At 45.8% G+C, this 18990-nt stretch overlaps 1 protein-coding gene and 1 long non-coding RNA gene across 2 annotated transcripts in view; both read right to left on the bottom strand.

Annotated features, from left to right (window-relative positions):
* LOC135392813 (caspase-7-like) overlaps positions 1–18990 on the bottom strand; it is a 98574-nt gene that overhangs the window by 76549 nt on the left and 3035 nt on the right. Inside the window, exon 2 of the mRNA XM_064623524.1 lies at positions 4808–4867. Coding sequence (XP_064479594.1) covers positions 4808–4826 — 19 coding nt within the window. The 5' untranslated portion in view covers positions 4827–4867. The remainder of the gene's footprint in view (positions 1–4807; positions 4868–18990) is intronic.
* Positions 9517–10229, bottom strand: LOC135374607 (uncharacterized). Its single transcript, XR_010417026.1, has 3 exons — positions 10049–10229; positions 9880–9991; positions 9517–9574 (listed from the first exon to the last, which is right to left on the bottom strand). It is a non-coding gene; the product is annotated as an uncharacterized LOC135374607 (long non-coding RNA).

The raw sequence follows: 18990 nt of genomic DNA, 5'->3' as shown, positions 1-18990 counted from the left end.
ATGAACTCTACCAACCTGGCACGCCGACTGTGTCGGTAGGAATGGCGATTTTAACTTGTTGGCTGTGACACCTTTTGTGTAGATGAATCCCATAGGTCCGTATCCAACCAATGCAATCCAGTTACCTCGACTAGGTTCCAAGGTAAATTTACCCAGGTAGCGAAAGCCAGGAAAAAAAAAAAACAAATCTGACCCGGCAACACTGTCGTCTCCGTGACACGAGCGATCCTGGCTGTTGGTAGCACAGGTACGGTCGTAAACAAAAAATATTTGCGACGCGCGCATGGGTCTTGTATAAACTAATAGTTTATTCATAATTTAAGTATAGGAAAAGCTATCTGTTGCACCACTAGTACACATATACGAAATCATCTACCACCTGAGTACGTTTCCGTATCCTGCTCCACTGCGCATGTGCAGCAGTACGCTCGTTTGTCCGTGCATTCTTTTATCCGTGGCGTGTACCCGTGCATTCTAATGCGGAGTTCGTACACTTTTTGGATTAAACAGGAAGCGACGTTCACATTTCGAAGCTGTAGGCCAAGATTAACGCGTGTGAACAGATAAGTGCTATGGATCCCGTGTTCGTGGCCCCGAGAAAAAAAAGGCTTCGTCATGCAAGACCGGCCATGATAGCGTGAGTGTTAGCGAATCAGCTGTGCACCAACAATGCCATGTTTTTTGCAACGGACCCATTATGACCACTCGTTGAAGAAATACAAACAGCTAATCACTACGTGAACGTGTAAGTCTAGGTTAGGAATGGACATTAAGTGAAACTTCTTGTTTATTTGTGGTTATCACGTACCCTTCGTCAAAACCTGTAATAACTCTATGTATTTCGAACTGATATGTATCATTAAACCTGATGTGATTTATTCCTCTCTGTTCTCGTCTGGTATTGCTGTCCTGGGTGACTAGTATGGTTCGGTAAGGAAAAGGGGAAGGGTATACAACGCAAACGAAGTACGCGAATGCAAACGTGCCATGGCTAATTATGCACTACTTATTATTCATGCTGCTGACGTCATATGAGACGTCATTTATTTACAAGAGTAGTAGTCCGCGCAACGGATGGATGGCGCTAACAGTCTCTATCATGACGCCATCTGAAGACGCATGGCCCTATGGGAGTTTCGCTACCTGTTTATATATATACCTTGTCGGTTCCCCGTTCGGTCGCTCCGCCACTGTTTTTCAACGTAAGCACTTATCTTCTTATATTCATACTCCAGGCTTTATCGCAAAAACCGTGTGCATAAAGAAAGGTGTCCGCGTTCTTTGTGGATGAAATGCCTACTATGCCCTAAATATGTGTTGTCGTCATCGTCAGAGGCAGAAGAAAGTGAACTGCACCACATCGTAAAAAAACAAGGCGTGTCAAACCGATGACGAGCACATGTGCATTGCACGGTCCAAGATTTTCTGTCCAGCATTTTAGGCTGCATTACCACTTCGCGTGATCTCGTCACATTCTCTCACTGGTCCTACACTACTCACTGACCTAGAGCAGATGACGTTATCTGCATCTTCGCGTTCGCTATGACTGTGTGCTACAATTCTTCAAATGACGTAGGAATGGGTAGAGGATGTGAATGGCAGTACCTTTTTGTGGCCCGTATCCCGAGAAAAATGCGTTTTTTCTATTAACGCGCGCACCCGCTAGGAAGGAAACGTATTGTAACAAGAACGTGTAAATATAATTATGCGGTTTGGAAGAACGATGTTACACCCGTAGCCTGAGTTGCTTTTGCACCAATAAAATTCTTTTTTTTTTTATTCCGTGCCTACGCCGTGTAGAAACTGTGGCTATGAGCGGCGTAGAGACGTGGACAGATGGAGGGAGAGGACAGCAGGAAAGGGTAGGGGACAATGGGGATTAGTAAGCGTCCTGGGCCGACTTCAAGAGGAGCTGTGTAGAATTTCGTCTGGAATGTCTTCGGGAAACCCAGAGAAAACCTCAGGCAACACAGCCGGTGACAGGATTCGAACCCGTGTCACCTCCCAGTCTCGGCGTGGAAAGCGATCATCCTGACCACTATGCCACGACAGCTGGTCTAATAAAATTCAATCATCATCATCATCATCATCATTATAATATTACAACCGTGTCCAAATAGCTGCATGTAGGAGTTCTTACCTTCTTTAAAGACAATTTGTGTGGAAGCACCTAACACCTATTGTGCAATTCCCACTTGTATTGTGGAATTGTGTATTAGGAAATTTAGGTACTTATATAATTGTTGCATGTGCATGGTGTTTTCTAAAGGTAAGCTCTAAAGGAATATACATTTCCGTATTGGCAATGTATTATATATATGTATTGTATTACGTGTTATAATACGCGGTTTCAAGGTGTTACTGTATTAGTATTAAAATATGCGTTTTTAACTGTCAAATTAACAAATCTCAGTTCGACTCTTAAACTATTCAGCATAATGCTGATGCATCGCTTAATGTTACTAATCTTTTTGATGTTGTTACTCTTGTCGCAAGAAAGCCTCGTACAAATATTCGTGGCGAGCCAGATATTCACAGATCGCCCTGCCTTGTCCGCATACTGCAGGTTCCCATGGATATTATGCTACGGTTGGACCAGCACACCTGCTTAAATAGCGGAGCACTCTAACTTCGGCTAATTCTCCAGGGCTCTGCACGCCTGAAGAAGGTCACCTAGAAAAGAATACATTTGAGGAGGCGTTCATTGCATGATTACGGCAGTCCTGCGCGAGTGTTTACGCTCCATTTATATCTCAAGTTCGATATCGCCGTCTTGCCGTGACACTTTAGAGGCGTACTGTCTTCAACAAGGTGAGAGTTTGCCTCTGGAAGATATTTTTGTCATAAAAACAGCTCTCGTAGATAATCTGATGGTGATTCCCAGTAGGATATCAGATTTTACGTAGAGGCGTCGCTCAATGCTACGGGCTTTATCATTGAACTACTCAACCGCTCGCATCCAACACTTTCTAGCTCGACGAAGGCATACCTTGAGCTTGAGGGACGATAACACACGAAAAAGTAGACAAGACGAGGCTCTTTGAGCCTCGTCTTGTCTGCTTCTTCGTGCGTTATCGTCCCTCAAGCACAAGGTATGCCTTCGTCGAACCTTCACCAGCTCGCTTGCCTGCTCACCCTTATTTCATCGCCTTCTAGCTGCCATGCGCTGCATTCGTCGAGCGTATTTGGGTAATCTTTTGCAGCTTCTCCAGTGACCAAAGTGGAAACAACGCGTACTTGAGACACCATAGCGTCAGGGGAACAAGAACCGCCATGAAAAAAAAATTAGGCCTCAGAGCAGGGGCGCCGTCAGGGGGAGGGGGGGCAAGGGGGCAGTTGCCCCCCCCCCTGGCCCTAGGCTCCCTGGCCCATCTAACATGGTCGTTTGAACACCATCACGTTTTCTTTCGTTTCTTTTTTTACGTGGTTAGCTCAGTGCGGTGGGTAACGAACTTTCTGTTCCTCGTTAATATGACTGGCTTTTCATGTGAGCAGTTACAGGTGAGTGGCATGACCTGCTGTACATTATGCTGACTGAGGATATTCATCTTCCTGAGTACGCAGTATCCAGTATTAGTACAATTATCCAATTAGTACAATGATTAGCCTCCTTGTCTCTTGTCTCTTCAGACGCTATGTCCGTCTCGGATTATTATGACGATTCCGGCCGCCAAGGACGCACCAGATAAATCCTGTCGTGGGAACGTCGATATCTAATTCGCCAGACAGCGTAAACACGGTTCAGCACCTTGCAAACAAAGCATTTCATCCCTTATTCCCCAGCACATTTAACGACGATGAACAATGTCCATCTGGGGTCAGCTCGTATTGGGAGCAACACACTTTTCTTTCATGGTGTTGGCCTGCAACAACATGTACCGTGGTACGGTTTTTCAGCACTCTGCGGAAGGTAAAAACCTGGCTCGGTTCCACAATGACGGAGGACCGGCTAAACGCCTTCTGTATGATTAACGGTTCATCGCGAAAAAGTGAGTGGCGACAACGCATTTGGGAAAAACGTTGTCAACTCTTTTGCGCGAGAAAAGCAAAGGCGCCTACAGTTTATGTTTAAAGAGTGTAGGACTTAGGGAGTGAGGGTAGATAATTATCGTCTATACTGATACTGAAGTTCATATCTGCTGAAAATAAACCACCACTTGGTATTGTCAATTTGTGATAACTGGGCACTGCTGTTTCACCGTGTCTTCTCGTTTTTGCAAAATCAACAGAAATGAGATCATCGCTGACGGAAAGGGCAGCAAGAGTGGCGACGGCAAACGTAGTATGAAACAAAAAACCAGGAGCGAGCCTTGGCACGGACAAGGGATTGCGTTACCGAGAAACGGCAAAACATAAAAATTCCGAAGCATAGGGTTACTGAGCCAAAACAATATAGTTGCGGGCGCATTCGACACCCAGAACTAGAGGAATATCCCCTACCTTGAGCACCAGCCGGAACACCTCTGCTCCCGCCCTGCACTCGCGGCACCCATAGCCCCCCCCCCTCCCCCTGGGTAAAATCCTAGCGGCGCCCATGTGTCAGAGGAAAAAGACACGAAGAAAACCCACAAGCATGTGTAAGAGTGCACACAAGAATCAAGCGAGACACCGAAAAAAGAAGCAGATACGTCGTACTTATACTGACGCAGTGGACCTAAACAAGTTATGTACGCAAAGAAGCTGTGCCTGTACAGCTTCTTGCAGTCGTCCCGCACATTGGTGAGATTGCTTCGTTGGATTGGGGATATACAAAGAAGGTACACAAGGATGTCTTCTGCTTTGGTTTTAAGTGATGTGGAACACTCACCACTTTGCTTGTCCTCCATGTCGATCGTTCCACAACTGATCAGACTGTCGTCCCTTGTACCTGGCAGAAAGAAGAAATCACTCAAGGCATGCTCATCCCTCACGAACACGAGCATATGCTAGTTCCATCTAAAATCGAACAATCCGATACACTTGATGTCTCGAATGAACGGGAAAAAATATATGTTGAAGCCATCGGTGAGTTCGGAGAAATAAACGCTTTCGGAATTATCTGCGCTGCGCTGTTGGTGGGTGGTGGTGGTGATGATGGCGAAAGGGCTCACCGTTGTCGGCTTCACTGAGGTGGACAACGCACGACTGACGCCGTGGGGGAGCAGCGCGATTCGGGAAATAGAAAAGGGGGGAAAACGTCGCGCGCTGGTTTCAGCGCTCCCTACAAGGCTAGTTATTGTCGCATTGCAGTAATTTTTTGATCTGGCTTTAGACCACCTAGGGCACAATAGGCTCCTGAATTGACAGTGCTGTGTCGGCAGAGCCTATTGTGCCCTAGGTGGTCTAAAGCCAGATCAAGAAATTACTACAATTCCACGAGAAATAGCCTTGTAGGAAGGCTCAAACCTGCGCGCGACGACATCGTCCTCTAAGAAGCAGTTTTTTCCTCCTCTCCTATTTCCCGAACCGCACAGGGCAGATAATTCTAAAACGTTTATTTCTCCTAACCCACCGATGACTTCAACATATATATTTTTCCCCTTCATTCGAGACATAAAGTGTACTGGATTTTTCGATTTGAGATGGAACTACTGGTACACACACACACCTAAAAAAAGAGAAAAAAAGAAACAGCGCGCGAGTAACGGGTAGCGATGAAATAATACATAAACATCACGCGAGTTAGTGAGTGGAATTGAGTGAGTGCAATTGACTCCACTCCCTTATGTAAAACCCGCAAGGGCATTTAAGGTGAAATAAATGAAATGAAATGAAATTCGTAATACTAAACACCCACGAAGAGGCGAAATGCGCTTCCCAGGCGCGTCAGTGTATTCAGCATGTTGTGCCCACTCGGGGAAATCTTGGCGTTGCTACCTTTAGCGTCCAGAAATGAAGCGTGTCACCATTGAGTGCGTCGCGTAGCGAAGTAGAGAAATGATATCTGTCGTTCTTTGTTGCGGCTTTGAGAAAGTTCGTGACATTGAATAGCACGTCCATGCCAGCAACATTGCCAAAGGGTAGAAGATTTTCGAGTCTGGGCACGTTCACCACATAAAAGAAGAAGCTTTCGGTGCAGACTCTACAGTGCACGGGAAGTGCGTCACCCAATCAAGCAAACTTGTGTACGTTTTTCGAGAACAGTAATTTTTACCGTTACAAAATCAAATTACCGTCACATTAAAGTAATTCGTTACTTTGAGACGTACTTTTGATATCTGAGAGGAAAAGTACAAACAGAAGCGCACTTCAAGCTGCAAAGTACAGATAAGGCGATAATGATTTTTTGTTGTTGTTTTTGGGAAGGCACATCAGGCATTTGAACAAGGTGTTGTTGCTGTCCTTTCTCTCGACTGTTCTGAGCACGCCAGATAACTCAGACCACGGCGACAAGTCATTGTAAATCGTCGACATCATTGTGACATCGACAGTACTCCGTACAATACTAACAGGAGCTCATCAGTGCCCAAGAGTTGCAATAGGTTATCAGGGTCAAGAGTTCTGTGTTCTCTGCCTATGTCGTCTGGTGACAAAGAGAAATGAATCCCAGTTGGGGCTTCCACACATGACTTCTCACGTTCATGGCACTTCCTACAGTTCGACATACTGTATATACAGGACGGATTAAGGAAATATAGTCCACATGAATGGAGAGAGGACTGTGGAGTCGAAAATACGCTACAGGCGTTGCGGAACAAATCCTAGAGATAAGACAGCTGTCGTGGAATTTGCAGAGGGCAGTTAGTTTTGTCTTCCCCAACCATGTGGGTTGTTTGGTCTCAAAGTAATCGATTACTTGGAGACATTACTCCTGACACCCCTTGTTATAAAAAGCCAAGGTTGCATAGCTTGTAGTCTCGTAAAACCATTTTTTTACGTTTTCTTTACCTTTTTTCATTTTTTCTGCGTAGTGTCAAAATATTTTTCGATTACAATTACGTGCACGATGTCACGGGAGTGACTCATTGAATTGAAGTGCGACCACGTGCTTTTCGGCAAGGACATATCTGTCACAGCGATGCTTTCCGGTGTACCAGTGGCGCATGCAGTGGCCTGGCAGCCACCATGCTTGCACTAGGAACAACTCCAAGTTGTGTAGTTGTTGCTGCCACGCTGTTTTTAGTATACCTGTACATTCACACTTGTACACTTGTATACTCGTACCCTTCCCTGTGGGATGCAAGCACGCCTTTTTGTGTCCGCCTAAGGGAACCTATAGTTCCAAGAAGTGACTGAGCGAGTTTCCACGCCCTCTTGCTTGGAGCGCGCATGCAGGGTAAAGGAGAGGCGTGGCCGGTCACTTTTGCGAAAATAAAAGTATGTGAATCCATCTCTCGATCTTATATATCACTCAATTCCTCCTTGTGTGCTTGAGAACGTTGAGTAGTAGTGCTTGTGTCCAACAGTTGTCGTTCCGGGTTTATGAAACATATTTATGTATTTACATTTCGGTGTTAGTTCCGCCAAGGGGATGAAACTCGCGAGTTCCTTTGCGGACTAAAGTGAGGGTCTGCGAGCTTTTTGCGTCACCAAAGCTCATGAAACGTCAAAATTTTTACGTCGAAGCGCGAGTTCTCTGCCGTCACTCTCTACCGCCAGCCCATTCGCTCCTGCGGCCGCCCCCCGGTATGCGAGCGCTCATTGGTCAGTTTGAAATTATGAACCCGCTGTCCCGTGCCCATCTAGACCTTTCTCTTCGCGTTCATAATCAAAATTGCACATGTATGTAACCCACACGCCCTCCTTTAGTCGCCTCGTGATTAAATAACTGATTGGTAATCGCTAGGATTAATAATCAGACAGCATATGGCGCCCTATTGCAAGAACCCAAAGGCCCGCCGGCACCAGGCTGCTTCTCGTGATTGCATTTTGAATGGACACGGATTAGAAGGATTTAGATAGGATGGACAACGGAGAGCAATGTTCGAAGAACGCTGTCCCCGTGCCCATCCAGACCTTTCTCTTCGCGTTCATAATCAAAATTGCACATGTATATAACCCATACGCCCTCCTTTAGTCGCCTCGTGATTAAATAACTGATTGGTAATCTGTGGAATTAGTTAATCAGACAGCATATATGGCGCCCTATTGCAAGAACCCGCCGGCGCCACGCTGCGTCTCTTGTTTAAAGGGACTGTCGCATCCGGAACCATGGTTACGAATCCAATACCAATGTGTTCGGTACACTACCACGAGCTATTTGCCAAATTTTCTTTTTCCAAAACCGCCCGGGTGATGAGGAATCGAATTTAAAAGATCCGGTTTCGTTTTCATCCTCGAAAGCGCCAGTGCCAACAACATCGCGTGACGCAAGGTGGAATCTGGCTAATCCGCGGTGAAGGCCGCTGTCGTCTGGGGCAGCTTGGTTTTTTTCCTGCACGTCGCCCGAATTCACATGTGACACTTTCAAGTGAAGCGGATGCTCTTTGTGAATCGGGAGAATCTCTACGCTTGCATCCTTCGCGTGAGATGTCGTTTGGAAACCGACGCAGCGTTCCTGACTCCAGGAAAGCTTCCTTCGAAAATCTCAATGTTTGATTTCGCACGCCTAGGGTACAGCTACAGGCAGACCCCAGACGAAGCAAAAGTTGGAAGCGGCTACATCATTAGCGGGTATCCAGGTGAAGCAAGGAGTGTTCATGCTGTCCGTGTATGCTCCTCGCATTTCACCGATAATGTGTACCTGGATGAGAACATCATGCAAGTGCAACTTGGATTGACACAAACTCTACCCGTAAAAGAGAGGTGCATTATTCCAGTAGTGGGGTCTGAGGCAATGGGGTCATTTCAGGATGTACTAACCCTTCCACAATTTTACACTTGGTTGTGCCCAAAGATCGATCCAGGTCCCCCACAACACCCCGAGTTCTTTTTCCTGTGTACCACTGTTATAATCTAACCGCAGCCCCAATTTTTTTTTGCAACACCACCCCAAGATTGAGGTTCTCGGTGAAGATTGTGCGTTTGGAAAAGGTAAGTCAAGGTGGAACTCGTATACCCCATGTTAATTACCCGAAGTTCATGAAACCGTCCAGAAATGTAAAGAACACACAATTCCAGATTTTCATTGCAATTGAAGTACTTACGAAGCAGTTTTTTTTTGTTTGTTTTGTTTTTTTGTGAGTCCTCGCTTCAGGTCCCGAGTGACATTGCCAGTGTGGTGCACGCTGATAACTGTCTGTGCATAGCAAATAATGAATATCTGTGCATGGAGAGTTGAATGTGGACTTGTGCAATGGCTCTTGAATGGTCAACACTCAGTCAACACAAAGATTTATTCAATTTACATAACTTACCGCCTGTCATTATAATAATTATTATAATACATAGACAAGAGGTAATGCTCTGCCAAGGATCTCTGAAGTTACAGCATTGAAAAATGTTTTCAAAACAGTGGTGCAAAAAAAATGGGATCAATGACAGGTATCAAAATTTGTTTGAGGAAATGAGGCACACTAAAGATGATTGCCCTGATACGACCGGGATGGAAAAACGTTGGCGAATCATGCGGACGACACACCCAGGTATCTCTCGTCTGTTTCTCGGTCTCCAAACTCAGCTTGTAAACACACAATAAGCAGTGAACCTGACGTAGCTGTAAAAAGAAAGGACACTTTCCTAAACACGTAGCACAGTTAATCTCCTGACAATCATTCTAATTCTAACCAGGCCCTTGAGTTGCACAGCTGGTTAGAGCCTTCGTAACTTTCATTGGGCATTCGTCGTGTGTGCAAACGACGACGACAACTACGAAAATAAGGATGGCTCAACGTGCCGATCTATTGTGGGTACAGTTGGCGAAGACTGTGATTGTCGCTGCAATACTGCGGTGGATACACCACCAGAAGTTCTGGCCGAAGACAAAGAGCTGGGAACAAAGTGTGATGCGTGCTTACACACACTGTACTTCGCCGTCATTGCACAACTCTGCCACTTCACCAGCACTGCAGCATATAGCTACTCATCGGGTTCCTGGGGAGCACAGACGCCGCACAAACACTTGGATTGTTTCCTGCGTCGTAGTGAATGTCACGGGATCAAGTATTGAGCACTCTAATCATGAACGTACCTAAAGCAGTGGTCCTGAGGCTCGTTCTGTTGCGCTAACGCAGCTGCGGCACGTACATCACCAGCGACTTGCAGAGGGAGCGGATCCGTCGAATATGGGCCGTCATCAAACATGTATATTCGTCACGGGAGCTATTATTAAAGGCATTTGAACAGCACGATTCGCCACTTCCGCGGTCCGAGTCCGCCATCTCCGTATGTGCCTTCGCCTTCGTCTCCCTGACCTTGCTCGTGCAAGCAGCAAGCCGCGGGGACTCCTCTGGCTCGCCGCGTTCTTATTGGTCAGATTCCTCGTGACGTTGCTAAAGAGTCTCAGCAGGGAGTTCCGCTCGGCGCCCGCATCCGTCGTCTGCTGTAGCGCCGTTTACACACGAATTATGCAAAAAGTATTCCGTCGATCGGGATGGGACTTTTGGAGTCATGGTCAGTGAAGGACGGGGAATCTGATTTCACTGTGGTTTCGGAATCGATCTGTGGTCGATGCGACTGTCCCTTTAAATTTTGAATGAAAGCGGATAAACAGTGTTCAATTAATACTGTTCCTGCGTCCATCTAAAACTTTCTCTTCGCGTTCATATAATCAAACGTGCACACATAACCAACATATATATATGCCTACCTGTTATTGTGGTCTCGTGGTTAACTAACTGATTGATAATCGGTGGCCCGAAGGCCCACCGGCGTCAAGCTGCGTCTCGTGTTTGCATTTTGAATGAACGCGGATTAGAAGGATTATAGGATGGACAACAGAGACCAGTGTTCAATGAACGCTTTCCCCGTGTCCATCCAGACCTTTCTTTTCGCGTTCATAGTCAAAAGTGCACAAAGCAACATATATATGCCCTCCGTGTATGTGGTCTCGTGATTAACTGTAACTGATTGATAATCGCTAGGATTAAGAATCAGATAGCATCGCCCGATTGCCGCACTGCGTCTCGATAGGACCTCACAGAGTTTGTGAGCCTAACAAGCACTGCAGTGCCAATTACCTCGAGGAGCACGTTTCACATGGACGCATCTGTAATGATACCATCTCTTGCAGGAGTCGCATTAGATCATTCGAAGTTTTGTCGTGGTCGTGGTGCAGGCGTTGCAAGCCCAATGCTTGCGCTTAGCGTTAAGCACTTGCATAACGCACTCCCATCCTTCGTGAGTGAAATAACGCTGTATGCGAGAAATGTCGGCGTCGATTACCTCATCAGGAACTCTTTCTGGGACACACTCAACATCTTCTTCATCTGCCTTTTCCCCGTATCCTCTAGCAGTATCCTCTCCTTAATGCGCGTGCCAGTGAAGTGGAAAAAGAGTCGTAAATCCTCATCCGCAACTTCCACTACTTCCGCCTCTCCGTCCGTTTCGCCAACTTCTTCCTCGCGTGGATGTACTTCAGGTTCTCCAGTCTCAGAAGCGAGGATTGTTACCTTCCTTCTCTCGGTCGATTTGAAGCTTTTCTGCGTCTCTTCGCTTTTCGTTGCGGGGCAATTCCTTTGTTTGCTGATGTATAGTCGTGATCCGGACGCATCGGCATAGACGCTGGGGCCAATACTCGCCTGAGGGCCAATGCCGCTTTGATCCCTTCATTAGCTGCTGCAAATACGTCCTCAGCCGAACTGGGCAATGCATCAGTCGTTGAAGAAACAAGTCGAGCTACGTTGAGAGAAATTTTGCCAAGAGACTTTAATTTTAATGTCTTGGCTAGCCGCGGACCCATAAGTGATGGGGAATACTTACCAGATTGTTCGTCGGGGCTGTCCTGTGGTTCAAGTGACAATGAGTTAGGAATTAAAGGATAGTCAGTTGCTGCAGCAAACAGCACATTTTATGGCATGGTTTCGAGAGGGTGCAGTTCTTTGGATCCAAAATATAGGTGCACTGCATGGATATGCTTGCACATGAGTGTACAAGGGCACGAATAAATATAGGCATGAACGCAGACGTTACACTCCCTACATCGGAGCTGGCAGGGCGCATTGCAGTTATTCCTTGCAAGTACTTCGTACTCTTTCGTACCGCGAACTCGCCACTTCTCACCCTCAAGTCAGGTTATGTTATGTGCCGGTATGTCCTTGCCCTTCATGTGGGCATGATAGATTGTGGTCATCGCCTTTCGTTTTGCCCTTGCAGGATGCTATCAACACGTCGAATTGTTTCCAGTTGGAGTAAGCCAACAACGTGTTAATCAATTTGTCCACGCGCTTGTTAGCCTTCCTGTTGAGGAACAAGTACTTCAAAACTTTATGAAACGACTCCAACTTCATATTTGTTGAGATGTCACATTCCGCCCTGAAACAACTCGCCCATTCTTCGGCACGACCGGTATAGTACGATACAAAGTTGTGGAGGAACGAATGGTTGGACTCATCGCTTTGAAGCATTTCTGTGAAACTCGTCATCTGCTCACGAAAGGCATTTTCTGTCTTTTGTTTCAGCAGAAGGTCAATGGCACTTTCGATTTCTTTCCTTTTTCCCTCGTCCTTCACAGTGCTGTGCAACTTGTTTGACCAGGCTCTGCGAACGTGCCATTTACACAGTAGTTTTCTTGGCCGGCTCTGGAACGTTTCACACCACGCTTGGTGGTACTGCTTTGCATCATCAGTCATTAAAAAGTTGGGAACTATTTCACCGACATTTTGTTTGACCGATTTGAGGAAATGGTAAATAGCAGTCTTTGTCTCTGTGCTACTAAGGCACCATGCAATTGGAACGCCTTCACCCGAATCTAGCACAAGCATAGTTATAAGATAAAAATTGTATCCGTTTGTGCCATGTGTGGCATCTAGGCACACGACTTTCGCCCCGAATGAAGTGAGCATTTGCTTCTGAAATTCCGTCTGCAACACTAGCATGAAGTCTCTTGTAGGCAGGGGTTCATCAGGAACATCATGAGGCACGTTTTCTGTTTGTACATCAGCACACAATTTTGTGGGTCTCCTCGGAACAAATCAACAATTTTTTTACGCTGATTCCATCATCATTGTCGAGCTTCCAATCCATGAGCCCTTCTGAGTCGGCAATATTTCGCACGCCCGCTGTCTTTATCAGATGAGAGCGTCTGAGGTCTTCAACACGTGTAGGCATGTTGCCTCACACGTTCCTGACGATCCTTTTGTTTGGGACACCCGAACGTAGTCGTCAATTATAGCCGCCCTGTCGGCTTGTTGCATTCGAAGGTGTTGAACTTCGTTTTCATGGTAGTAGTGTGTGAGACATCCGCTCACAGCAACTTGACCGGTACTCAAGCATACCCTCGCTGTAATGTAGGAAGTGCACATGCCGCCAATTTTGCATGAGCTTTGAGATTTGATTTGTCTCGACCTATCTTCCTCAGTCAATTTACAATTGTACGTGCCAGAGCGATTGCACAGGTAGGAGTAGACCTTGCAGGCACCCTCAGTCCGAGCCCCCCTTCGCAAGCAAAACTGGGAACTTTTGCTGGATGTCAAATCATCGAGCCAGGTGCGGAACTTTTCCATGGAACCATGCGTGATCTTTACGACGATGAGATCAATGCTGTGCTGATTTGCAAGATGGTTCCGGAGCTAATCCTTCTTTCTGGTGAAAAACTCGCATGCTGGTTCTTCGCATCGCAGAAAAAAATTCGATGATGCTCCTTTAGCGACAAGGTTGTGCTTTTGTCCGGTTATGACGATATAAGTTTTTTACTATCGTAAATGTGCTGGGACAATGCGAACACCTGAAAACTTTCAAAGGCGCTGTTTTGGACGTTGTCACCGACGTTCGACAATGTGTGAAACCTGCGGCACTCAAAACCGCGGTTTCGAACTATCGACTCACAAACAATGGAAAAGTAATGAATGTATACAACCTGGTTTCCGGATGTTCAGTAGGGTCTTGCTAGAGGCACAGGAACACTCCGACGATCGTCTCCAAGAACGACGAATAATTCGAGGAAATCACAGATCATGGTGAAGGCCACAGCAAAAATGCACGAAGCAAGCGTGGCGCGCCCACTGTTAAAGTGATTCGGGAGAGGGGTCTGGAACCTTTATTGAACTTCAACCGATTTCCTTCTTGGCACCTCTCAAGGAACATAGAGACAAAGGATGCCCAGGTCACGCGGCGTTCTGCTCTCCTTTTTTGTGTGACTGTTTGTTCGTCGGGCATTGTTTCCATGCAAGTATCCTTTGGAAAGTGATATCAGCTATACACACCGTCGCCTCTCGGTCGCCTGCCAGACATCCTCAAAACTGTGATGTCGCTAGAACGACTGTGAAGGAAGGAATCGAAACTGTTCTGGTCTTGAACGAATTCGGGACAAGAAGAAACGGAAAAGAAACAAGATAAGGAGCGATGGCCTTTCAGTACTCCAGGGGCCATTAACAACAGCATGATTTTTAGGGGGCATCCCTGGGCCTATAAAGACAGTCTTGAGCCAGTCAGAGCTGCTAGCAAAATGAAAGGGATTTTGTTCGGATCGTCTCAGTTTAAGTTCCTGTCTCAGGAGCGCTTACTTCTGGACGACGAAGTTCAAATTTGTACTTTTGCAATACCTGGGTTGAGGCTGCAGGACGCGCCAGCGCGACTAAGCCAGCTACAACTACAGAACATGAGTTGCGTCGTTGTCTACCTTGGTGGAAATGACATAGATAGTGGAAGGGAACCTTACGAGGTTGCAAACGAACTCTTGGCAAGTGGACATCTGCTTATTTCATATGCACTTATTATTATTATTACCTATATTTACTCATTTTGTATTTGTATTTATTTGATTTCCCTGAAAAATGGGGGTCAAAGAAAGGAGTGATTACCTACAGTTTTCTAGTTCCAGTGGCCACCCATTGGGCTCGTGTCGCTCATTATTTTTCCTTTTCAGGTCCTCGCCTATGGGCTGCTGGGCCAGTTTAGGGCAGTTTTTGTTTGCCAGCTCATGGCACGAACAGATGAAACGTTGTGTCGAAAACACAAGCACTTAAATCGACTCCTGAAGAAGAAAGCTGATGGCCGTATACATATTATCAGCGCAGAGGTATGTAACTAAACACTCCCTGTTCATGGTTCTCAGCAATTTCACACCACTGACAATCATGTTTTACTTTCAGTTCAAGTTCTTCAAACACGGTCGACCCAACAGGAGGCTTCTGGCAGCAGTGGTTATCACGTGAGTCGCTCTCATGGGATCAACGCATTGTTCTTCTGCATTCAGCGAAGCCTGAATGCCGTCCAGGGCATTCCGTTGGCACCAGCTCCACGGCGATACATTACCCCGCGGATTCTCAAGTGCCGATGTTGTGCTACCGTAGGGGACTATGGTTCCTGGAAGAGTACATGCGGCCACGGTGAGGTATGCTGCAGTGGCTTCAGGATACAGTAGGAGAGGAAACGGAAGACCCAGAGGGAAGCAAACAAACGGCCCTTTTCAGGGCCACCAACCGTGTGCCACAATGGCTCGCGTTCTGCTGGTAGAACGAACCCTGACGGATAAATATCCGCTAAAAATATCTTACGCGCGTACAGCATGCATGCAATAAGCAATATGCATGCAGCAAAACACTAAAAATCATAGGAATATGCAAAAAAAAAAAGAGTATACTTATGCAATGTTTTCCTTGTTGTAAGTATCAAAGCAATGCCCCGAATTGCTCGTCCCAGCCTCGTCCCAACACGCACACACATATAAAGCGACGACGATGACATGGGCAGTCTCACATAAAGCATTGTATGGTATGTATTACTGCAGACAACGAATAAACGATAAACTAAACGAAGTTGATGATATTTGACAAAAAATGAACACTTTATTAGAAATCACACCGTAAAACAAAGCCGCATTCATTAGGAACACACAAGAATTTCAGCGCGACGCCACAGGTTAAAATGCCGACGCTGCCCATCTTGATATCGGTGCACAAAGTGGCGAAAGCGGAGATTGTAGCACGATTCCCCCGTCCCAATTCCCTCAGGCGCTGAGGGAATTGGGAGGAATTGAGGGAATTCAAACCCTGAGACTAGGGAACACAAAGGCACAGACACAGCACGGAGTCTTAGTGTTCACTAGTCACGAGGTTTTACATTGTGCATCATCTTCACCAGCTCGCTTGCTTACTAGCCATTTTTTTCTTTGGCAGTGGAGAAGTTCGAGGGACTACGCAAACGGCAGTGCAACAACTGTGATGACTAGAGCCTAGATGCTTATACACAAACAAAAAAAAATGTTTTAGGCGTACAGAATAAGGCTAGACAAACCTCTGTTAAGGCACTAAAGACGGAATTACAGTCAATTACAGCACATTGTTTCGTGCTTTGAGCTCTACGAATGCGGAAAGCAGAGAAGGCAGTTTTCTTTCTTTCTTCGTTTTTTTTTTCTCAAAGATTTGTCTATTATTTGTCACCAGACACAACACATAGCTTGCGAAAACAACCGGCACGTAAAATACTTTATACGACGGGATCGATGCAGGCGGCAACTGTTGAACATGAAAGAACTAATGTTCTGAGGCTGGAACAACATAGAAGGGACGAATACATACAAGGCCTCAAATTGCCTAAGAAGTTAAAGATGAAAGTCACTGAAAAGGTTAGCCAGCTGTAGGACTCGAATCCACAGGTGGTGGTGGTGGTGGTGGTGATGTTGAAAGGGCTTGCCGTTGTCGGCCTCACGTATGTGGACAACGTCACGACTGACGCCCTGGGGAAATGTGCGTCCTGTGCCGACTTCTAGGGGAACTGTGCCGACATATGTCTGAAAGCGTCTGAGGAAAACCCAGGAAAAACCCCAAATCCAATCGCCCCAATCCCCCTCGAATCCACATCATCTGGATTGCCGGTCCAGGGTTCTACCAATTGAGCTAAGTTAGCACGCCTTCTCAGCGACTTCCAGGGTGCATCTGGTAACCTTAGCACATCGTCGTACCATTTCAAAGTTATCCCTCTTTCACCGATTCTTCCATACCATTCTGACAGATCAATCGCCAATCGTTCGTGCCGATATCACATTCCCCCGTCTAGACCATACTAGTAAAATCACGCGCTTCACTGTAACACAAACGCATTCTTTCTCGAATTCATTCATTTGTTCCATCATAGTAATTTGGAATGATCTCCCAGAACATATAGCCACCGCTCACCACCACCAGCAATTTTTGAACATTATACGCCCGCTAAAGTGATCTTTGTTTGTTTTTGCTTTTGTCTTTTAGATTACTTGCAAAGTGTACTAAGTATGTTCGTGTTATTCAATGGTGCACTAACTCTTGTGTATTATGTCCTCTTTTATTTCATTTCTTTGTTTTGTGCTCTCATCATGCAAATGTGCACTGTACTTCATTTGTATTTTATACACTGTATTTACTTTACTGTAACTGTATTTATGTAACTATACTGAAATTGTAACTGCCACCCTCAATGTAATGCCCGTAAAGGCCCTTGGGGTAAAATAAAAACATAAATAGAAGTGTTGACGCGTAGGCATACCTGAACCCAAAAACGTGCCTCACTTATTTATTCCACAGAGAGCCGGTCTTCTACCACAAGAGTTCTTTAATATTCTTCTAAATATGATCAGTTACTGGTGTGATACCAGTTACCCCTTGGATAATCACCGTGTTCTGCATGCCTCAGTTTAATGAGCCTTTCACATGACAACTATTTCAGAGTGCTGAACAGTACAGGAACCACATGCAACGCATCTACATCGAGTGCATGGAGCGAGACGAAGTTGATCTAGATGTGGTAAGAAATCTGGGTTAACTGCTCAAAGAGCATCCCGACCTCATTTTTTGAATAGTCGGTGGTAAGCGCGGTAGGTCATAGAATGCATCGAAAATAGCCGAAATGTACCACATGCAAAAGGACAAGGGTTGACGTGAACAATAATTGCAGTCGAATGAAGCCCATGGAAATATACGAGTGAAGGCAACAACGAAAAATGTTGAAATGCGTCGTAGCATTAACCATCTACTGCGCAGTACAATGCTAAGCATATGTCGAGTGGCTCAAACATTCCTAAAATGACTCTTCAATTATTTCAATGAATCAATTGATCACGCCGTGATAAACATCCAGATGACAATGCCGCCTCTATAGCCGGATATGGGAAGCTGCGCCGAGCAGCCTATGTCTCATATAGGATAATATATATTTGGTGGCTTTTCATCGTCAGCCATATGTGGTCAGTATCGGCACCACAGTGGGGCTGACACAAAGATCACACAAAACATATTCGGAGTGTTAACGCAGCCATAGGTCGGTTTCACGTCAGTTCAGGCAGGGAGGTCCCATCGACCTCTTGAATTTTCATTATTTTTTATATTTAGAAGCTTATCATACATGATGACCAACAGCGGTAAAATAAATAATTTCTACGGAATAGTGTTCGCGCAAAAAAATCCAGGAAATCCGGCCCTGAATTCGAGTGTTTCAGTTTTGCCGTGTTTCCACGCGTATACCTCCCGAGTCTTAAAAGATACTGCAGTGAATTAATTTTTTTATGCTTTAGAATGCCTACAGGCCAGCAGCCCGAGCGCAAATTTTAGCGCACAAGAGCAACGCTCTGTAATATAAAAAATGGCGAACGTGCTCTCTCGTGCGGTTTTGTTCCAACTTCGACGCGTGATGTCTCTGACTGTAAATATTCCTCAGAAGCCTATTTGATATCACTTCATTCAGCTTTTAATGGTCTTTCATCTGGTATGTATATCGTGCGTATACCCCCCACATGTATCTGCTGAAACAGGCAAATGTTAAGGTATATTTCGAAAAATCAAGGATTTTGAGCGTCCGTTTCTCGAAAAGGCCCCTTTTTATTTCATTTATATTTTTCAAGGATACGGCCCGATGTTAGACCTTTCATCGTACGTAAAAAAAGTTCTGCTTCAAAAGACGTACACTGGCGATTAGCACGTTAAAATGCGACCCTAGTCTGCGTGCGTACTTGTCGGAGCCCGGCTGCCGGTACCGCGGGGTGGCGGGCCTCCTGTCGATGTC

The sequence above is a fragment of the Ornithodoros turicata genome, chromosome 1 (genome assembly GCF_037126465.1).
Source record: "Ornithodoros turicata isolate Travis chromosome 1, ASM3712646v1, whole genome shotgun sequence".
Classification (NCBI taxonomy): Eukaryota; Metazoa; Arthropoda; class Arachnida; order Ixodida; family Argasidae; genus Ornithodoros; species Ornithodoros turicata.
This window is presented reverse-complemented; position numbering and strand designations above follow the sequence as displayed.